The sequence below is a fragment of the Brassica napus genome, chromosome C4, assembly GCF_020379485.1.
Source record: "Brassica napus cultivar Da-Ae chromosome C4, Da-Ae, whole genome shotgun sequence".
NCBI classification, from domain to species: Eukaryota; Viridiplantae; Streptophyta; class Magnoliopsida; order Brassicales; family Brassicaceae; genus Brassica; species Brassica napus.
In genome coordinates this window covers 48,872,364-48,888,917 of record NC_063447.1, presented here as the reverse complement: position 1 = coordinate 48,888,917, position 16,554 = coordinate 48,872,364, and the positions used below count along the sequence as shown (strand labels likewise).

The following is a 16,554-nucleotide window of genomic DNA, read 5'->3' as shown; positions in this document are numbered from 1 at the left end:
ACATAGTGTGATATAGAGTTTACATTAAAATGACATCGAGTATATTTTATGTGATATAATATATGGTAATCGGTTTTAATATAGTGTGATAAAACAATAAAAATCATACAAAATAGAAAAAGAAAAATGTATACAGAAGTAATTTCGCATTAAAATCAATAAGGATCATCTCAATGGTTAGACCACCAGCCGCATAGTACTGTTTCCAAATTTAATTATCTTAACATTAATATTCTGCATGGATTTGTAAGGCTTCAACTATGAAATAGGATGTATGTAGCCATTTTAACTAAAGGAAAGATGACTCTGTACTGGGTAGTTGTGGTCTTCGATTCACGTCACATTGTGGTCTTATATAGTGATACGAAAAGCAATTGAAGCATCTATGAGAAAGATATTATGGGGTTTAAATTGAAACGGTAACAATACCCACAATTGTAGTGTTTGTTTCTTATATATGTAAAATGAATATTTGATGTTCAAATATTTAAAGATCCCGCAGCAATTGCGGTAAGAAAATATTAAATGTGCGTGAATCATTCCTAATTAAATGATTATTAAAGATAATATAAATCAAAAGATATGACTGGGAAGAATGGAAAATCGAATACTCGTGATTCATTCACTAATTAAATGCAATTCTATAATTGCGGTAGCATAATATTCTATAAATTTCTTAAGGATAGACGATCAACATTACATTCCGAATATTCCACAGTAGATTTAAACCATATATATCACATGTATTAATAGCTATCCATTTCACCAAGTTAATTGTTCGATATATTTATGCCATTTAAACCATGTTCGTTTGATTTACCCACGTTGTAAACCATAAACCACATAAACAATTCACATATATGTCATGTATTATAAGAGAAATCAATATTCACAATGTAAATTAGTTTGGTATACGTTATATATTTAAACCAATTTAGAATGATTTACTCACGTTTTAAACAAAAACCATCGATTCAAAATGAAATTTAAATATCATGGAAACAAATTTGGTTTTAATATTTTACATTTTGTTAAAATAAAACCAACCAGGCAGTGAAACATAAACATGGTTGATATCCATCTTTGTCTACGGTTTTGAATTGTTTATTATAATCGTATAGATGTTACAAAAAAAATAAAAAATATAATTATAGTTTTTAAAGTATACTTTTTAAAGTATACATGTTGCAATAAGTTAGAGATATAGGTCGGACGATTGGACCTTATGTATTTGCATTTTCCAATAACAAAAAATATTCATAAACTCTACTTCATTGTTTATAATCAATGGTTATTTCCATTTGTGATAATTGAAACCGAAATTCATTTTGAATATGGCAACATATACTTACTATAGTTGAATAAAATGCATAAAATGAAACATATAATATAATCTTTTACTAATTTTAGTTGGCAATGGCATGACACGTAATTAGTCTAGGAAATAGAAGATTATTCAATAAAGAGTGTGAGATGGATTTTAATGAGGACACATAAGCATTGGTAAAGTTGTTAACCATACATGACGGCAAAGTTTATTATTAAAAGTTCTCCTCAAATAATAAGAAGGGTATATACATATATAATATGTATTCTACAGTTATTCATATATAAAGTTATAAACGAAACTTCTATTATATTTATGTACGTATCGTCATGTTTGTATATTCATTTACGAATGGCCTTTCATAATATAAAATAAAATACATGTATAGTTTTAATGAGCAATGACATTACATGTAATTATTCTAGGCAATAGAGAGTTTTTTAAAAAAAAGTACGAGAAATGTTCTCATAATGACATCTAAGTAATGACATTTTTGTTAATTGATTAAGATTACTTAATAAAAATGCTCATCAAATAATAAAAAGGGGGCTGAAGTTTCTTTAAAATGTACTTTTCTTACAAATTATTATAAAATATTTATGCATATTAAAAATAAAATGAATGTTTACAAAAATTTATTATTTATTTTACTACCTATTTTATAATAATTATCAATTAATTAATTTAATTAATTTAAAATAGTATTATTTTTTAAAGTATACAAAATACTTTAAAATATATAAAATCTATTTTTTGTAACAAAATTTCTTTTAAGAAATCTTAGTACTCCCTAAATATAAGATTTTTTAGGTAAAACACACTTATTAAGAAAATTAATTTTTATCTAAAAAGTATCATTAAAATTTTAAACTAAAAACTATTCAACCACTTACAAAATAGAACTATTAAATTTGATTGGTTACACCGTTTTTGATAAACTTAAAACTACCTAGAAATATGAGAACATCCTACATATTGTGAAACATAAAAACTATTCTAAACATCATATATTTAGGAACATAGGAAATATTTATTTATGATCGGTTATCTGATCGCGACTTATTTTGTACGTTTTGTTGTTGGTTTTAATCCAAAATAACAGAAACTCTTAATTAATCATAGTATTTTTCTTTTAATTCCCCTTTAAATAATTATGGCTTCCACAAGTCAGAACGTCTCTGAAGAATCCAACAAAAATCATATACGCTTATCTTTCAAAAAACCAAATTGGTTTTAGATTCCTCAAAAGCTGTTACACCATAACTCAACACTCTCTTTAAATTGGTTTAATACTTTTGAGAAAAAAACGAAATGATTGTAGTGAAAACGCTCAACTTCTGAAACGCTCTCATTTGCCACGTGTCCACTTACAGCTGTATTCCAAATCCCCAACCGTTTTCTTGGAAGATTCTCTTTTGATGTTAACGTCACATACAGACGCCCTTACCAATCGCACCGCCAATCTCTGACCTGTTTTAAAATCAAATTTAAAAGTTAACTTTAACGTCCTGAAAAAAAAAAGAATTCAAATATGTAACAATCATTACAAGCCGTTGTGTTATCAGACTTCTCACGTTACATCTTCAAAAGCATAATCACGCACATAACTATCCTAGTTTACGTAAAATTAAATAATTGTCTCCTACGAATTTTGAATTTTTGTCAAAGCACCATTAACACTAGCATCCCAAGTGGAATGCTTAATATTTTTTTTTTGGTTTTTTCTCTGATTAAAAAAAAAAAAATTAAAAACGAACCAATCGCGGATCGCTATGTGTCAGTGGAGCCCGCAAAACAGTACAAGCATCGATGCTAAATCTGGCGTTTTTGGCACCATTTTTTCCCTTTTTATGGTGGACCCCACCACTAAACACTCCTTTAAACATCTCCATTAAAAATGTTCTTAAGTGCTTGCAAAATGAGGTTTCTCTTAAACTTTTGTCTCATTTTAGGTTATTGTAGATTAAGACTTTCTAGTCTTGTAGAAGAAAAGTCATTTATAAAAAAAAAAAGAAAAATCATACTATTTTACCAAAATTAAGAAAATATATTGTATACAATTGTGTATTGAGAAATTATGTAGGATGCCAATAAATTTATTTTATCATAAATATAGCAAATAAGAATCAAAATGACCAAGAAAATTTAGTAAAAAAATGAATATACATTTATACTTATATGATTACCTAATATACACTTAGAGTTTAGATTTGAGGGGTGAAGTTTAAGATTTAAAAAAATATTAAAAAAAAATCTAAACTAGTTTAATTTTTTTTCAGGTTTCTAAATAAAATTATGAAAATATAGAAAATTTCAATCTTCTTTTGTTTTAAAAAAATTTTGAATTCAAAAATGTATCATGAAAAAAAATCATTACAAAAATAAAAATAATTATTTATGTTTATAAATCTATAAAATAAGATAAATCTATAAATTAAAAGTAAAAGACTTTTTTACGATTTCAATGAGATTTTTTTGGTCATTTTCTGCTTTATGTGTTGTTTTAGTTAGAAAAAAATTATTTTGTTGTTTTTTCCGAGGATGTCCCTTGTTTATTTAACAAACTAATTAAAATTAAAATTAAAATTGTTATTTTTACTCGAAACTTTAAACTAAACCTTAAAACTCAAAATTTTAAGTTCTAAACCATAAAGTTTTAAATTCTAATAGTGAAGTTTTAGTTTGAAATTTTGCTATTTATTTAGTCTAAATTTTCCATTCAGATAATTCATTTCACTCTTTAAAACAAATACTGTATTAGTGTTGGCAAAAAAAGAAGAAAAATATGTAAATCAGCTAATTTTGAAACTGAAAGAATAATTTGCTGTTAAAAACCGAGAAAAAAATTACCGGTAGGAGCGGTTACCATCACATCTTGTATAAATAGCCACTCCTCTCTCACTTATCCTCTCAAAATCGTTTCTTCTTCCAAAACAAAGAGAACGCGTTTAAAACGTTCCGACAAAATTCAAAGGAAAAAAAAAAGAGATCCGACGATGTCTGGTTCGACCCGAAAAGAAACGGATCGGATAAAAGGTCCATGGAGTCCCGAAGAAGACCAACTCTTGCAGACGCTAGTGCAAAAGCACGGACCAAGAAACTGGTCTCTGATAAGCAAACCCATCTCTGGACGTTCCGGTAAATCTTGCCGTCTCCGGTGGTGCAACCAGCTTTCTCCGGAGGTTGAGCACCGCGCTTTTTCGCCGGAGGAAGACGAGACGATCTTACTCGCGCACGCGAGGTTCGGTAACAAGTGGGCGACTATCGCTCGGCTTCTCAATGGTCGCACCGATAACGCCATCAAGAATCATTGGAACTCCACGCTGAAGCGGAAATGTAGCGGCGGTGGCGGCGGTTGGACGTCCAACGACGGTGGAAACGGAGGGTATGATGGTAGTTTAACTGATGAACAGCCGTTGAAACGGACGGCGAGCGGCGGCGGCGGAGGAGTTGTGTCGACCGGGCTGTTTATGAATCCCGGGAGTCCATCGGGATCTGACGTCAGCGAGCAATCTAGCGGACCAGTTTCGCATGTTTATAAGCCTAAGGCAAGAGCTGGTGGTGTGGTGATTGAATCTGCGGTGAAAGATCCGGCGATTTCTCTGAGTTTGTCTCTGCCTTGGGTCAACGAGTCAACTCAAGGAAGAGACACGGCGGAGCTGTTTCCAGCGAGGAAACAAGAGGAGGAGAGGGGAACATTTAGTGGGGACTTCATGAAGGTGGTGCAAGAGATGATTAAGACGGAGGTGAGGAGTTACATGGCGGAGTTACAGCTAGGAATCTGAGGCGGAGGAGGGTTTAGAAACTTTATTGAAATTGTGAAGATCGAGTAGTGAGATAAATTTAATAATACTAAGAGCATGATTAACTTCCGCTAACAACCTCACTCTAAGAATCCCGGATTAATCATGGTGTAAGAGTTTTATTCTTACATGACACAGAACTGAACTCTAGTGATGTTGTCTCGAAGCAGCATGACATCAGCAAGGCCGGGCCATTGTTAATTCCTTCACCCTCCAAGATTAATCCCCCACCTAAACAAATAACAATCACCTGAGCTTTTACGCCTATTATGGTTCTTCTAGCATAATCTTATTTAAGAAAAATAACTTCATCTGACTACCTGAGTCTCTCGAGATGTTTTTGACATCATTCAGTTTGTCTTTTGACATAATCAGATGTGTACAAACCACCGCTCAGAACTGAAATAGAATCACAAGTAGCAAGAAAGTAAAAGAGCTAAGCAGAAGCTAATAGCAGTAGGAGCATAAGCAACTGCCAAGGCACACTGTGATTCCGCCACCATAAGTTCCAATGCACTGCAAACCGGTCCTCTACATGCTGTATATAATCATCAAACATCAACCATATTAAAGACTTAGTCAATACTCGAAACCCATCTAACAAAATAAGGAAAGGACAGCTATACATGCGATGGCAAGGAAGGGCCATATGAACAAAATCGGACCAAGTAAGGCAATAGCAACTGCTAAAACAACCACAGTCTTGCTGTAAATCTCACCAAACTCATTCAGCCATCTCTGTAGAGTTTATTATAGAGTTTGCTTCCTCAGTGAACTGTAGAATCCTGTTTCGTCGATTCACTCCATGCCTTTGTAGCCTAATTATGATAGTCCATCGAAGAAAGATAACTTCACAATTATTCTGCACCACCGGGCACTCTGTCTACAGCTTTTGATTTAAATGGCTTCAGTTCACCAGTCAAGTGCTTAATCATTATGGTTGCATTACCTTGATAGACTTGGCAATCCACATGCATAAACTATATACAAATATTGACCACAAAAAAAAAACTATATACAAATAAAAACAGCTTCGATTAAAGCCGCTAAGAATTTAAGAATTTTTGAAGAAATCAAAAGCAGAAGAGATCAGGTTTACATTGTGCACATGGACGCTTTTGTAAGTATTTTTCTTTTGTCTTCAGCTTGCTCCCAAATTCTCGTTATATAAGTTCGCATCAAAACCTAATTTCCTTATCGGCCCATTTTTATTGTACTCAGTTTTTCTCATTTTATCCAAAGATCATGATTATATTCAGTGGATTTCTCATCGACTTCTTTCATTTTTTTTGAAACCGTTTAATCCTCCAGAAGTTCTGGAAGCTTTCTGAAATTGTTGGACGAAAATGTTGGAAACTTGCAGAAGCATTGGGAGCTTCGATAATTGTCATGGGCTTTCAAAAATTGATGGAATCATAACCTTTTTGTTTTGAATGAATGTAAAATTATATTCATCAAAAGCTAGATGGTTCAGCAAGTGCAACATTTAAAAAAAAAAATCATGGAAACTAAAGGTAACAAGAGAGATTTGTTCACTTAATTCGTGTAAATCGTTGACAAAAAAAAGTCCGTGTAAATCAATTTCTCATTCTCGCCAAGCTCTTTTTTTTTTTGCTAAGAAAAAACACTCTCGCCAAGCTCTTTGTAGCAGTTCTCGGTTTAAGGCGTAAATAAACCAAACCATTCGAATTAGAACTTGAGAAACAGAGATCAACCAAGTTAACACAATTTAGGTTGCATATTACTGTTTTTTTTTTATGAAATGTTAAATATATTGATCATCATAAAAAAGAGTTTATGTACATGAATAAAGAATAAGCTATCTATCTAGCTGTGTGCTTGGTGCCAACTAGGTCTGGGCATTTTAATCCGGACCCGAAAATCCGAACCGGAATCGATTTAAAAATACCCGATTCAGAACCGAATCGAAAATTTACAAGTACTTTATGGGTCTAAATTTCTTTTACCCGAAAGAACCGGAACCGAAAAGAACCGCCCCGAATAGACTCAGACGCGAAAAGAACCGAACCGAATAGACCCGACCCGATAAGAATTGGTTTGTACCCAACTTAAAAACATATATATCCAAAACTATAATTTTTATGTGTTCTATTATGTATATATTATTTTATGATTTAGTTGAAATATATTTTGTTAACAAATTTTTTTATTATTTTATAACATTTTTTAAGAAATATGAAGCTATAAAATGTACAAAACAAATTAGAGTTTGAAATGTTATATTTTAATTATTAATAGTTTCATTTAAGTTATTTTGTAAAATTTTAGATATATATGACAAATATCGACTAAATTTGATGAAGTTAAGTATGTCATGTTCTTTTCAGATCTTAAATACCTGAACCCGAAATGAATCCGAAAAATTATGGGTATTTTATGGGTATTTTAATTATAGACCCGAACCGACCCGGACCGAACCAGAACCGTAAATTTCTAAAAAACCTATTGGGTCTAAATGTTTAGGACCCGAAAAGAACCGAACCGAACCCGACCCGAACGCCCATGCCTAGTACCAACATTGCATTAGTCCCCTTAAACGAGGTTTCTTCCAATATCTAATAGACAAAAGCCTATTCCGCACTGTCTTGTCGATGACCTTTACCAGCTAATGAACTTGTTTGGGTTTCTTAAAGTGCTTTCTATCATTTCTCTCCCTCCAGATCATATAAACTGTGACTTGAAACACCAAACGCAACAAGATGAAGCGAAGCTGTTCAAACTTACCAGTCTGTAAGTGATCAAGAGTGGGTCGGGGTCTCTACTCAGTAGGTTACCTACCTCCAGAGCGTGAAGGTATAAGGGAAAGCAAAGTATAAGTGGTTTCTAGACTCATTTGGTTCTCCACAAAACAAACACCCATGAGCTAGACCCCAGGTACACATACGGTCTCCAGTAGATAATCTATTCCTTATTGCCAGCCAAGTTATGAAAGCAAACCGAGGCACTCCAAGAGAAAACCAAATCACTTTGCTCCGAGATGTTGCTGGCCTGTGCGTACGAAGCTGATGCCAAGTCGCTGAGGTTGAGAAGAAGTTACGGAACTCAGTTTCATTATGCCTCCATAAGACAATATCATCTGCTGTACGGTCCTCTGCCAAGCGATGATTCTCGATCATGTGGATAGTGTCTCGCATCCTAACGTCACGACATCGACGAAACGCCCAGCGATCTCCATCCCATACATCACAAATCAAAGCCAACGTTTCAATACCAAGTTTTTGAGTGCCAATCTCACCAGCCATTTCTATCAATCTACCTGTGGGATTGCATATTACTGTTGTTGACTGTATTTCGGACATTGGTTTAACATGAATCTGCCCCTTGATATACTTTTGTTTCCAAGGTTTATATATTTAAGTGCGCATTAGTCTTTTACAGATTAAACTTAAATGAATTTTATATATCAGTTGTGGAAGTCTTTTAATATAATGGTTTAACATAATAGTTAATTGTTTTATACCATAAAATTTGGAGTTTGGTTCTCAGATGCAATTTTATACTAATAAAAACAACTATACATGAAATTTCTAAACTAGAACCATTTATCATAATTCCGTATATTAAGATCTAAGGATACATATCCTATCAGAGAATGATGCATGTAAATTCTGCATATTGTGAATCTTTGTGAAAAGAGTACGATTGTTAATTCAGAAATTGTGTGTTATTAATTGTTGTTATAATTTGTAATAAAATTAAAATATCCAAAAAATGAAAAATGAAGTTATATATTAAACAAAATAATCAATGAATTTTATTAGATTGTTTATTGTTTCCAAATAAACTACAACCATTAACAAACAAAACAATACTACAGAGAAAAGAATGACATTCTACCAATTCTTGGTTTCCTCCAATTTGTTCTCCATCATTGTATTTGTATGGTGGAGGTGGAGAAAAATCCTTATTAAATAATCTGAAAGGTATGACAAATAAAAGAAACTAAAGAAATAATCAATTTCTGAAGCTACACCGAAGCGGCCACCTTAACCAGTTCGGTCAGAACTCGGAACCACTGGTTCCTTAGTTAGTGACCCGGTCCGCTCGGACTGGGACCAGAGTGCTTACCATATACAACCGGCTCACTTCGATCCACGAATTTATGACCCTCACCACCAGAGCCAGGACCCGAGTCCTTGATCGCACCAAGTGACAAACCATCAAAGAATTTCGCTGCTTGCTTCTCTTCGGCCTTCGTTAAACTCAGCGGACGAGCCTCCACTACAAGAACTGAGCCCACCAATATGAAAAACAGAATCGAACCCAAAATAGCCTTGTTTACCATCATTTTCTTTTAGCGGTTTTAGAGAAATAAAAAGAAAACGTCTGAATTTATCACTAGTCTATATCGAGATGATGAAAATTTGTTGTGAATTGTGAGGAGTTTGTGGACTTGGAGTTGGAGTTGGATTATATAGCAGTATGGAGAGCCTTGAAGGAAAGGAGAAAGTCTGAATTTTATCAGCTTTCACTCCATAAGTTTATAATTCAACACAACGCTACTTCCTGGTAAAATACCGAGGTTGCCTCTTACTTATTCTTTTAGTCGCCTTATTTTAAAACATGTGGATCAATAGAAAAGCCATCAAGGAGGAATGAAGATGATTTTCTTTTCCTGGATGAAGAAATCATTGATTTTTCCCTCTCATTGTTTGGAGCAGACTTTTCGATGCAAACTATAAAATATTTGGAATTCAAATTCTAGTGCATATTATTTTATGCTATTTTTACGAAGAATTTTGTTTGTATTATTTATAGAAATATTAGCTCAAAATAGGTTATAATTAAATTTTAATATGGAAAGAGGTATTCTTCAAAACAATATGCGGATGCATCTAATTTCTTATAGCAGCAACGTTATTTTGTTTTTATTTTCTATATTATTATTATACAATTACGCGTGTATACAAATATTTGTCAAAATAAAAACTGATAAGGCTTTGCATAATTTCCGTTCTTACTCTGCAAACATCTCTTCAACTAATTTTCCACGCATCTCTTGTTTTTATTTGGTAAAATAAATGGTGGTTTCACCTTTTTTTTTGCCGAAAACTCAATATTGTAAATAAAATTTTTCAATGCGAATCTAATCCAGATGACGGTTTTTCCAGCCGGAATCCTTTTACCACTTGGACCAACGCGTTCTTGTCACACATCTCTTGTTACTTTGTCGCAATTCTGCAACAAATCTTTCGTAAAAACAAATTTCTTATCTATAATACTAACATTTCATTTTTGTATTTTTTACCATATCATTGTAAATAAGAGAAAATATGTCATTTTGTTTGTTTAGATTGTATAAATTATTAAATTAAGTAGACTGAATCATATGGTTTAAACATATCTAATATAACATCAATGATATACTTAATCGTATCACACTTTAGACATCTAACATGATAATATGACATCCACGGTGAACTCAAGGGTTGGTGTGAATAGGATGACTAGGATTATAAGGCATCCCACATCTGACTTGTTCCCAAATGTGTTGGTACGAATATGTCTTTCCAAATGATAACATACAAAACAACTGCGGAATAACTTTAGTAAGATTCTAATAGTAACAAAAACATATGGATATATATATTTTTTTTTTTTGGGCAAAAAAATTATTCAACATATGGATATATATAAAAAGAATTTTTTGTTAATATTAACCGCGGTACGTTCTGGTTAGTCACCATTTGAACCCTTAGTAAATGAATGCCATCTGTGTCCTAGTTTTTTTTGAAGTAAATCCCTGTCTCATCGATCATTTCAGTGCTACACATTTTTGTTTGCACTGGAGAAATTTGTTTTTGCAACCTACTAACCTTGTTGGTCTAGGTATGTAATAGTGATTTTTTTGAAAATTAGTTAACTAGTATTTACCCCTGTTCGGGAACGCGCTAGGCGCTAGTCGGGCGGTCGGGTTGGGCCTAGCGCCTAAAGAGAAAATCGGGGATTAATCGGAAATTATGCGGGGCGGAATTTTTAGATGGTTTACTGTGTTATAAAACATGTTAATCTTTAATTGTGTATAACATTAATACATTTTCATGTTTAAGATTGTATAAAACACACAAATAGAATATATAAACTTAATATAGTGTATTTTTCATCAAAATTATGAATATAAATGATATTTATAAAATTTTAGATCAAATAAAATATTTTTAGATCAACTTACAAGTAAGTCGTCTAGGAAGTCGTCTGAACCAAAAATATTTAACCTAATTGGATTTTTTGTCTCCCTATATAAAGAAAAATTTGCACATTCTCTCTCATCCTCTCAAATTGCTGCAAAAAAAATGTAATGTTCATCATTCTAAAATTCTTCAACCTCTCTCTAATCTCTTTGACTTGAAAACACCAAACTTTATATGAATTTTTGAGTTTTGTCTCATGTCTTTCTTACTAATCTATCTTTTTTTTGCAGATTTTTAATCAGATGATACTCATCTTACAGTCATTTAAAGGTAGATCTATTAATTTTAGATATGTATTTTTGTGTGTTCTATAAAGGTAGATTTATCTAATCTTCCACTCATTTTCTCTGTTTTTAAGTCATTTGAACGTTTTTGGATATGCAGATTTTTCAGATCTGGATTTGATATGTAGGTTTTTCAGATCTGGAAGACTTCTGGGACGACTTAGTCGTCTAAAATATAATGCACTAGATGACTTCCAGGAAGTCTTCTAGACGACTTCCATTTCAGTCGTCTCGACTTCATGGAAGTCTTCTGAAGAAGTCTCCCTTTCATAATAGATCTGAGCGTTTTGGTAAGTTTTTATGTCTGATTTTTCTTCATTTGGTAACTTCTTGTTGTATAAAGTTCTTTCTTTTTTCCCAAACTAAAACTCTCCAAACCCACTCTAATCTCTTTGACTTGAAAACACCAAAATTTATATGAATTCTTCAGTTTTGTCTCATGTCTTTCTTACTAATCTATCTTTTTTGCAGATTTTTAATCAGATGATACTCATCTTCCACTCATTTAAAGGTAGTTCTATTAATTTTAGATATGTATTTTTATGTGTTCTATAAAGGTAGATTTATCTAATCTTCCACTCATTTTTTTCTGTTTTTAAGTTATCTGAACGTTTTTGGATAAGCAGGTTTTTCAGATCTGGATTTAATATGCAGGTTTTTCAGATCTGGAGGACTTCTGGGACGACTTACCTGTTAGTCGTCTAAAATATAATGCACTAGACGACTTCCAGGAAGTCTTCCAGACGACTTCCAGGAAGTCTTCCAGACGACTTCTATTTTAGTCGTCTGGACTTCCTGAAAGTCGTCTGGACTTCCTGAAAGTCGTCTGGACTTCCTGGAAGTCGTCTGGACTTCCTAGAAGTCGTCTGGACTTCCTAGAAGTCGTCTGGACTTCCTGGAAGTTTTCTGACAAAGTCTTTTTCCATATCAAGTGGAGTCCAAGCTTGTCTTTGTAGATGAATTATCTATAATAGTTTTGTTTGTGGTCTGTTTTGTGTTGCATGTCTACTCTTTTAGTTGTGAATTTTTTGTAAAATCAGTAATAAAATCTATAACAATAATACATGTGCTAACAATGTGTTTACACATTTACAAATCAATGAAACAATAGACTCCATCAGCCTTTTTCTTATCTTTGGATCTCTCATATGCAATAATAAACTCCAATGGCCTTTTTCTCATCTTAATAAACAAGAATGTTGGTAGCTTCATACTGATACAACATTTTAAGAAGCATTTTAACCCTTCTTCCAACTCATAACAATAATCATTATTAGTGTCTATAACAATAATACTTAAGAGATGGAAACAAACAATAGTAACTAGCCAAAGCATATCATATTTTTTATAAGTTTGTGTGGAAAAACTTAGTCAAATTTAGTAAAACTAAGGGAGAGAACATATTTTGAAAATATGAGTTTTACATATCTTGAAGTTGCTTATCACTCTTAAAAATACAAGTTATTCAAAAACTAGCACGGAAGTCTTCTCGGATCAGTTAGAAACTTTAATTAAAGTGAATGTTGGTAACCTCATAAATATCACCAATTAAGTTATAAATTTCATTCAGTAGCCCAAATATTAATTAATAAACATGAATTAACAAGAAAATATTAAAAAGTCTTTATAGTTTTAGAGAAAATGCAAGTTTATTAAACATTGACGCAGACGACATCCACGGAGGTCATCTAGTAGATTTGCAGAGAAGTCTTCCATTTAGGTCGACGTGGACGACTTCAATCTAAGTCTTCCAGACGACTAAAATATAAGTTGTCTGGTCAACGCAGAGGTTATTTTTGCAATTGACTTTGAAATCTGTTATTTGAGACGAATGAAAGTTAAGTCGTCTGATTTTGTTTGGTTACAAAAAAATCTCCAAAGAACCTAGACGACTTACATTTCAGTCGTCATATGTTAGTTTTGCATTTGACTGGATTATTTCAGAAGTTTGACTTTCATGGACGACTTACATTTCAGTCTCTGGTGAAAATTGAAATATTAATATTTTATTAAAACTAGACGAGTTACAATTAAGTCGTCATAGGTTAGTTTTGAAATTGAAAAATAAAACTTCAATATTTAATTATATATAGACGACTTACAATTCAGTCATCCGTCAGACGACTTACATGTAAGTCGTCCAGGATTTACGAGGTTTGACCAGAATCTTGGAATAAAATCCTGGACGACTTACATGTAAGTCGTCGGGCGGACGACTGAATTGTAAGTTGTCTAGGTATAATTAAATATTGAAGTTTTTTTTTTCAATTGCAAAACTAACCTATGACGACTTAATTGTAAGTCGTCTAGTTTTAATAAAATATTAATATTTCAATTTTCACCAGAGACTGAAATGTAAGTCGTCCATGAAAGTCAAACTTCTGAAATAATCCAGTCAAATGCAAAACTAACCTATGACGACTGAAATGTAAGTCGTCTAGGTTCTTTGGAGATTTTTTTGTAACCAAACAAAATCAGATGACTTAACTTTCAGTCGTCTCAGAAAATAAATTTCAAAGTCAATTGCAAAAATAACCTCTGCGTTAACTAGACGACTTCCAGGTAAGTCGTCTACAGCCAGACGACTTACCTGGACGAACAGATCTGAAAAAAAATTCGATTTCATACCTTAAATTGGTGAGATAACTTCTTTAGCACACATAAGGCTTCTTCAAGAACACAAAATCTCAAAAGAAAGTGACCCACCCAGAATCGTTAGCTTCTTTGACTCTATGAACCATAAAAAATGTAGAATCAAAATCTTGAGTTTTTTTTAGCTTAATGTGGAGAGAAAGTGAGAGAGATGTTGTATTTAGTTCATAAGAATGAATAAAGAAGAAGAGTAAATCGATTTTGGGAGCATTAAGAGCTTCAAATTGGTTGTTCATGGTGGTTTGGTTATTGATGACAATGACAATCTTGTAATTACTTGAAGATGATGAGGGTGAGAGAGTAAAAATGTCATTTTCGAAAAAAAAAAAAATTAATGGCATTTTCGTGAATTATATGAACTTGTGGGGTGAATAGAGCAAAATTAATTTCCAAAAAAAGAGGTTAATTTTGTGTTTGACATTGAGTTGTAGATCAATTTTGCAAAAAACCCTAAATTATATTTTAATTATATAATATGATTTCACAGAAACAATCACAGTTGTAGCATATACTATAAATGAGGTATATATTTTTATTATATTTTAATTATATAATATGATTTTTAAGAGATATTTTTTTAAGAGATATTAAAAACAGAACCTAAGAATATTTTTTATGATAAGCATATTTTGATCAAATAATTACAGAATGTTTTTTAAAATTGCATATACTATAAATGAGGTATATATGTATATTATTTATCATTATTAAAAAAATATTTTTTCTTAATATTTAATTTCTTTTTAGTTTTATGTTTTCTTTATGTTTTTGGAACTTAATATACCTATAATTAAAATATCCAAACAAATCTGAATTCTATTTTTTAAGATTTCTTTCAATTAATCTAATACAATTATTTAGAAGTTATAAAATATTTTAATTATTGTAATATTGATATTAGTTCATGAGCTTATAAATATCTATCACCTACACTTATGTATGTAATTTCCTATTGATCATTTCTTTATTTTCTAATATTTTTTAAAATACCAACATATAATTTTATTAAATATTATGAAAATACATGCAAATTTAGCCTAGAAATAAAACTAATTTGATTTGACGTAATTAGAATAAAAATAATTATACTTGTGTTTGAATTTGAAAGAATATATGTTACTCAATATACTCACAACATGAGTGACTCGAATATTCCAACTTATATCCAATCAAAGATCTAACTACAATAACAAAATATAATTTTATAATAAAAATCTATTTATGATGACAAAAAAAAGAATCTATTTATTTTTATACATATAAATTACAAGATGACTCAAAACATATTAATAAATTAGAATAAAATATTATCTAATTGTTACAATATAATTTTATATACATGCATGAGACTTCCGAATATTATCATTATTTTAATCAACACTTCTGTTTATTTTTTAAGATTTCCGAATATTATCGTTATTTTCAATCAAACACTTCTGTTTATTTTTAATTTAATTCTAAGCCCAAGATATATTATGTTATACATAATCTTATTAAAATATATTTACATATCTAAGAAAATAACCAATCTAAATGCAAATAATAATTTAATCAAAATTAACTATATTTAGAATAAAATATTATAGTTGAATTCAGAGAAATAAATGCAATCCAATATATCCAAGTGATAAACAAATCAATTATTGACCCCAAAAAAACCAAACCGCCTAGATCCAAAATCATATGTCTAATTAAAATAATATAATATTAATATAAATTATACCAAATTATAAATTGATTTAAAACCAAAAGTAAATAACAATTAATTATAATATATTAATTTTATGCACGGGAGAATCACCTAGTGTATATATATATATTAACTCATAAAAAGGAAAATTTACAAAAAAATAAGTTTGATGTTTTAAAAAGAAATAGTTTTCCTTTTTAAATATAATCCCAAACAGTATAATATATATTAAAAAGTACTACAAATAGGTATTTACCTATCTTTTTATCAGATTATTACAATTTGGTTTTTTGATATTATAAGTTAAGCGGTAACCACCAACTTAGATCACTTTCATCTTTATGACCGTCATCGAATGTTTCTTAGAGTATACAAGACACTAAAAATAAAATAAAATATTGTAAAATGTAAAATGGGAAGAAACATATAGATCAGAGAACATTTATTTACCAAAGACGCAAAATTCATAGGCGGATAGCCTAGCACGCAGTGTCAAGAAGCAACCGTCTTTTGTCGTTGACATGGATGCAGATCTTTCGGTTTGGTTCACAAAGTCAGTATGAATCTGTATAACTTGATGACAAAA

At 31.2% G+C, this 16,554-nt stretch overlaps 3 protein-coding genes across 3 annotated transcripts; 1 reads left to right on the top strand and 2 right to left on the bottom strand.

The window, feature by feature from the left end:
• Positions 1-4,226: 4,226 nt before the first annotated feature.
• On the top strand, positions 4,227-5,205 carry LOC106449819 (transcription factor MYB73). The gene has a single exon (XM_013891513.3). The coding sequence runs from the start codon at positions 4,324-4,326 to the stop codon at positions 5,110-5,112; it is 789 nt and encodes a 262-aa protein (XP_013746967.2). The 5' UTR covers positions 4,227-4,323; the 3' UTR covers positions 5,113-5,205.
• A 335-nt stretch (positions 5,206-5,540) lies between these two features.
• On the bottom strand, positions 5,541-8,393 carry LOC125586148. Its single transcript, XM_048755964.1, has 3 exons — positions 7,930-8,393; positions 5,757-5,836; positions 5,541-5,668 (listed from the first exon to the last, which is right to left on the bottom strand). The coding sequence occupies exons 1-3, from the start codon at positions 8,391-8,393 to the stop codon at positions 5,541-5,543; spliced, it is 672 nt and encodes a 223-aa protein (XP_048611921.1).
• A 413-nt stretch (positions 8,394-8,806) lies between these two features.
• LOC106449818 (PAMP-induced secreted peptide 2) lies at positions 8,807-9,566 on the bottom strand. Its single transcript, XM_013891512.3, has one exon. It carries the CDS (start codon positions 9,437-9,439, stop codon positions 9,179-9,181), a length of 261 nt encoding a protein of 86 aa, XP_013746966.2. The 5' UTR covers positions 9,440-9,566; the 3' UTR covers positions 8,807-9,178.
• Positions 9,567-16,554: the final 6,988 nt, after the last annotated feature.

Excerpts from the sequence above, each read along its gene's own strand:
- LOC106449818 (XM_013891512.3), bottom strand. The coding sequence starts at position 9,439 with ATGATGGTAAACAAGGCTATTTTGGGTTCGATTCTGTTTTTCATATTG.
- LOC125586148 (XM_048755964.1), bottom strand. The coding sequence starts at position 8,393 with ATGGCTGGTGAGATTGGCACTCAAAAACTTGGTATTGAAACGTTGGCT. Across the intron at positions 5,837-7,929 it reads TATACCTTCACGCTCTGGAG|CAAGACTGTGGTTGTTTTAG; the intron begins GTAGGTAACCTA and ends TGAGATTTACAG. Across the intron at positions 5,669-5,756 it reads GCCCTTCCTTGCCATCGCAT|CATGTAGAGGACCGGTTTGC; the intron begins GTATAGCTGTCC and ends GATTATATACAG.
- LOC106449819 (XM_013891513.3), top strand. The coding sequence starts at position 4,324 with ATGTCTGGTTCGACCCGAAAAGAAACGGATCGGATAAAAGGTCCATGG.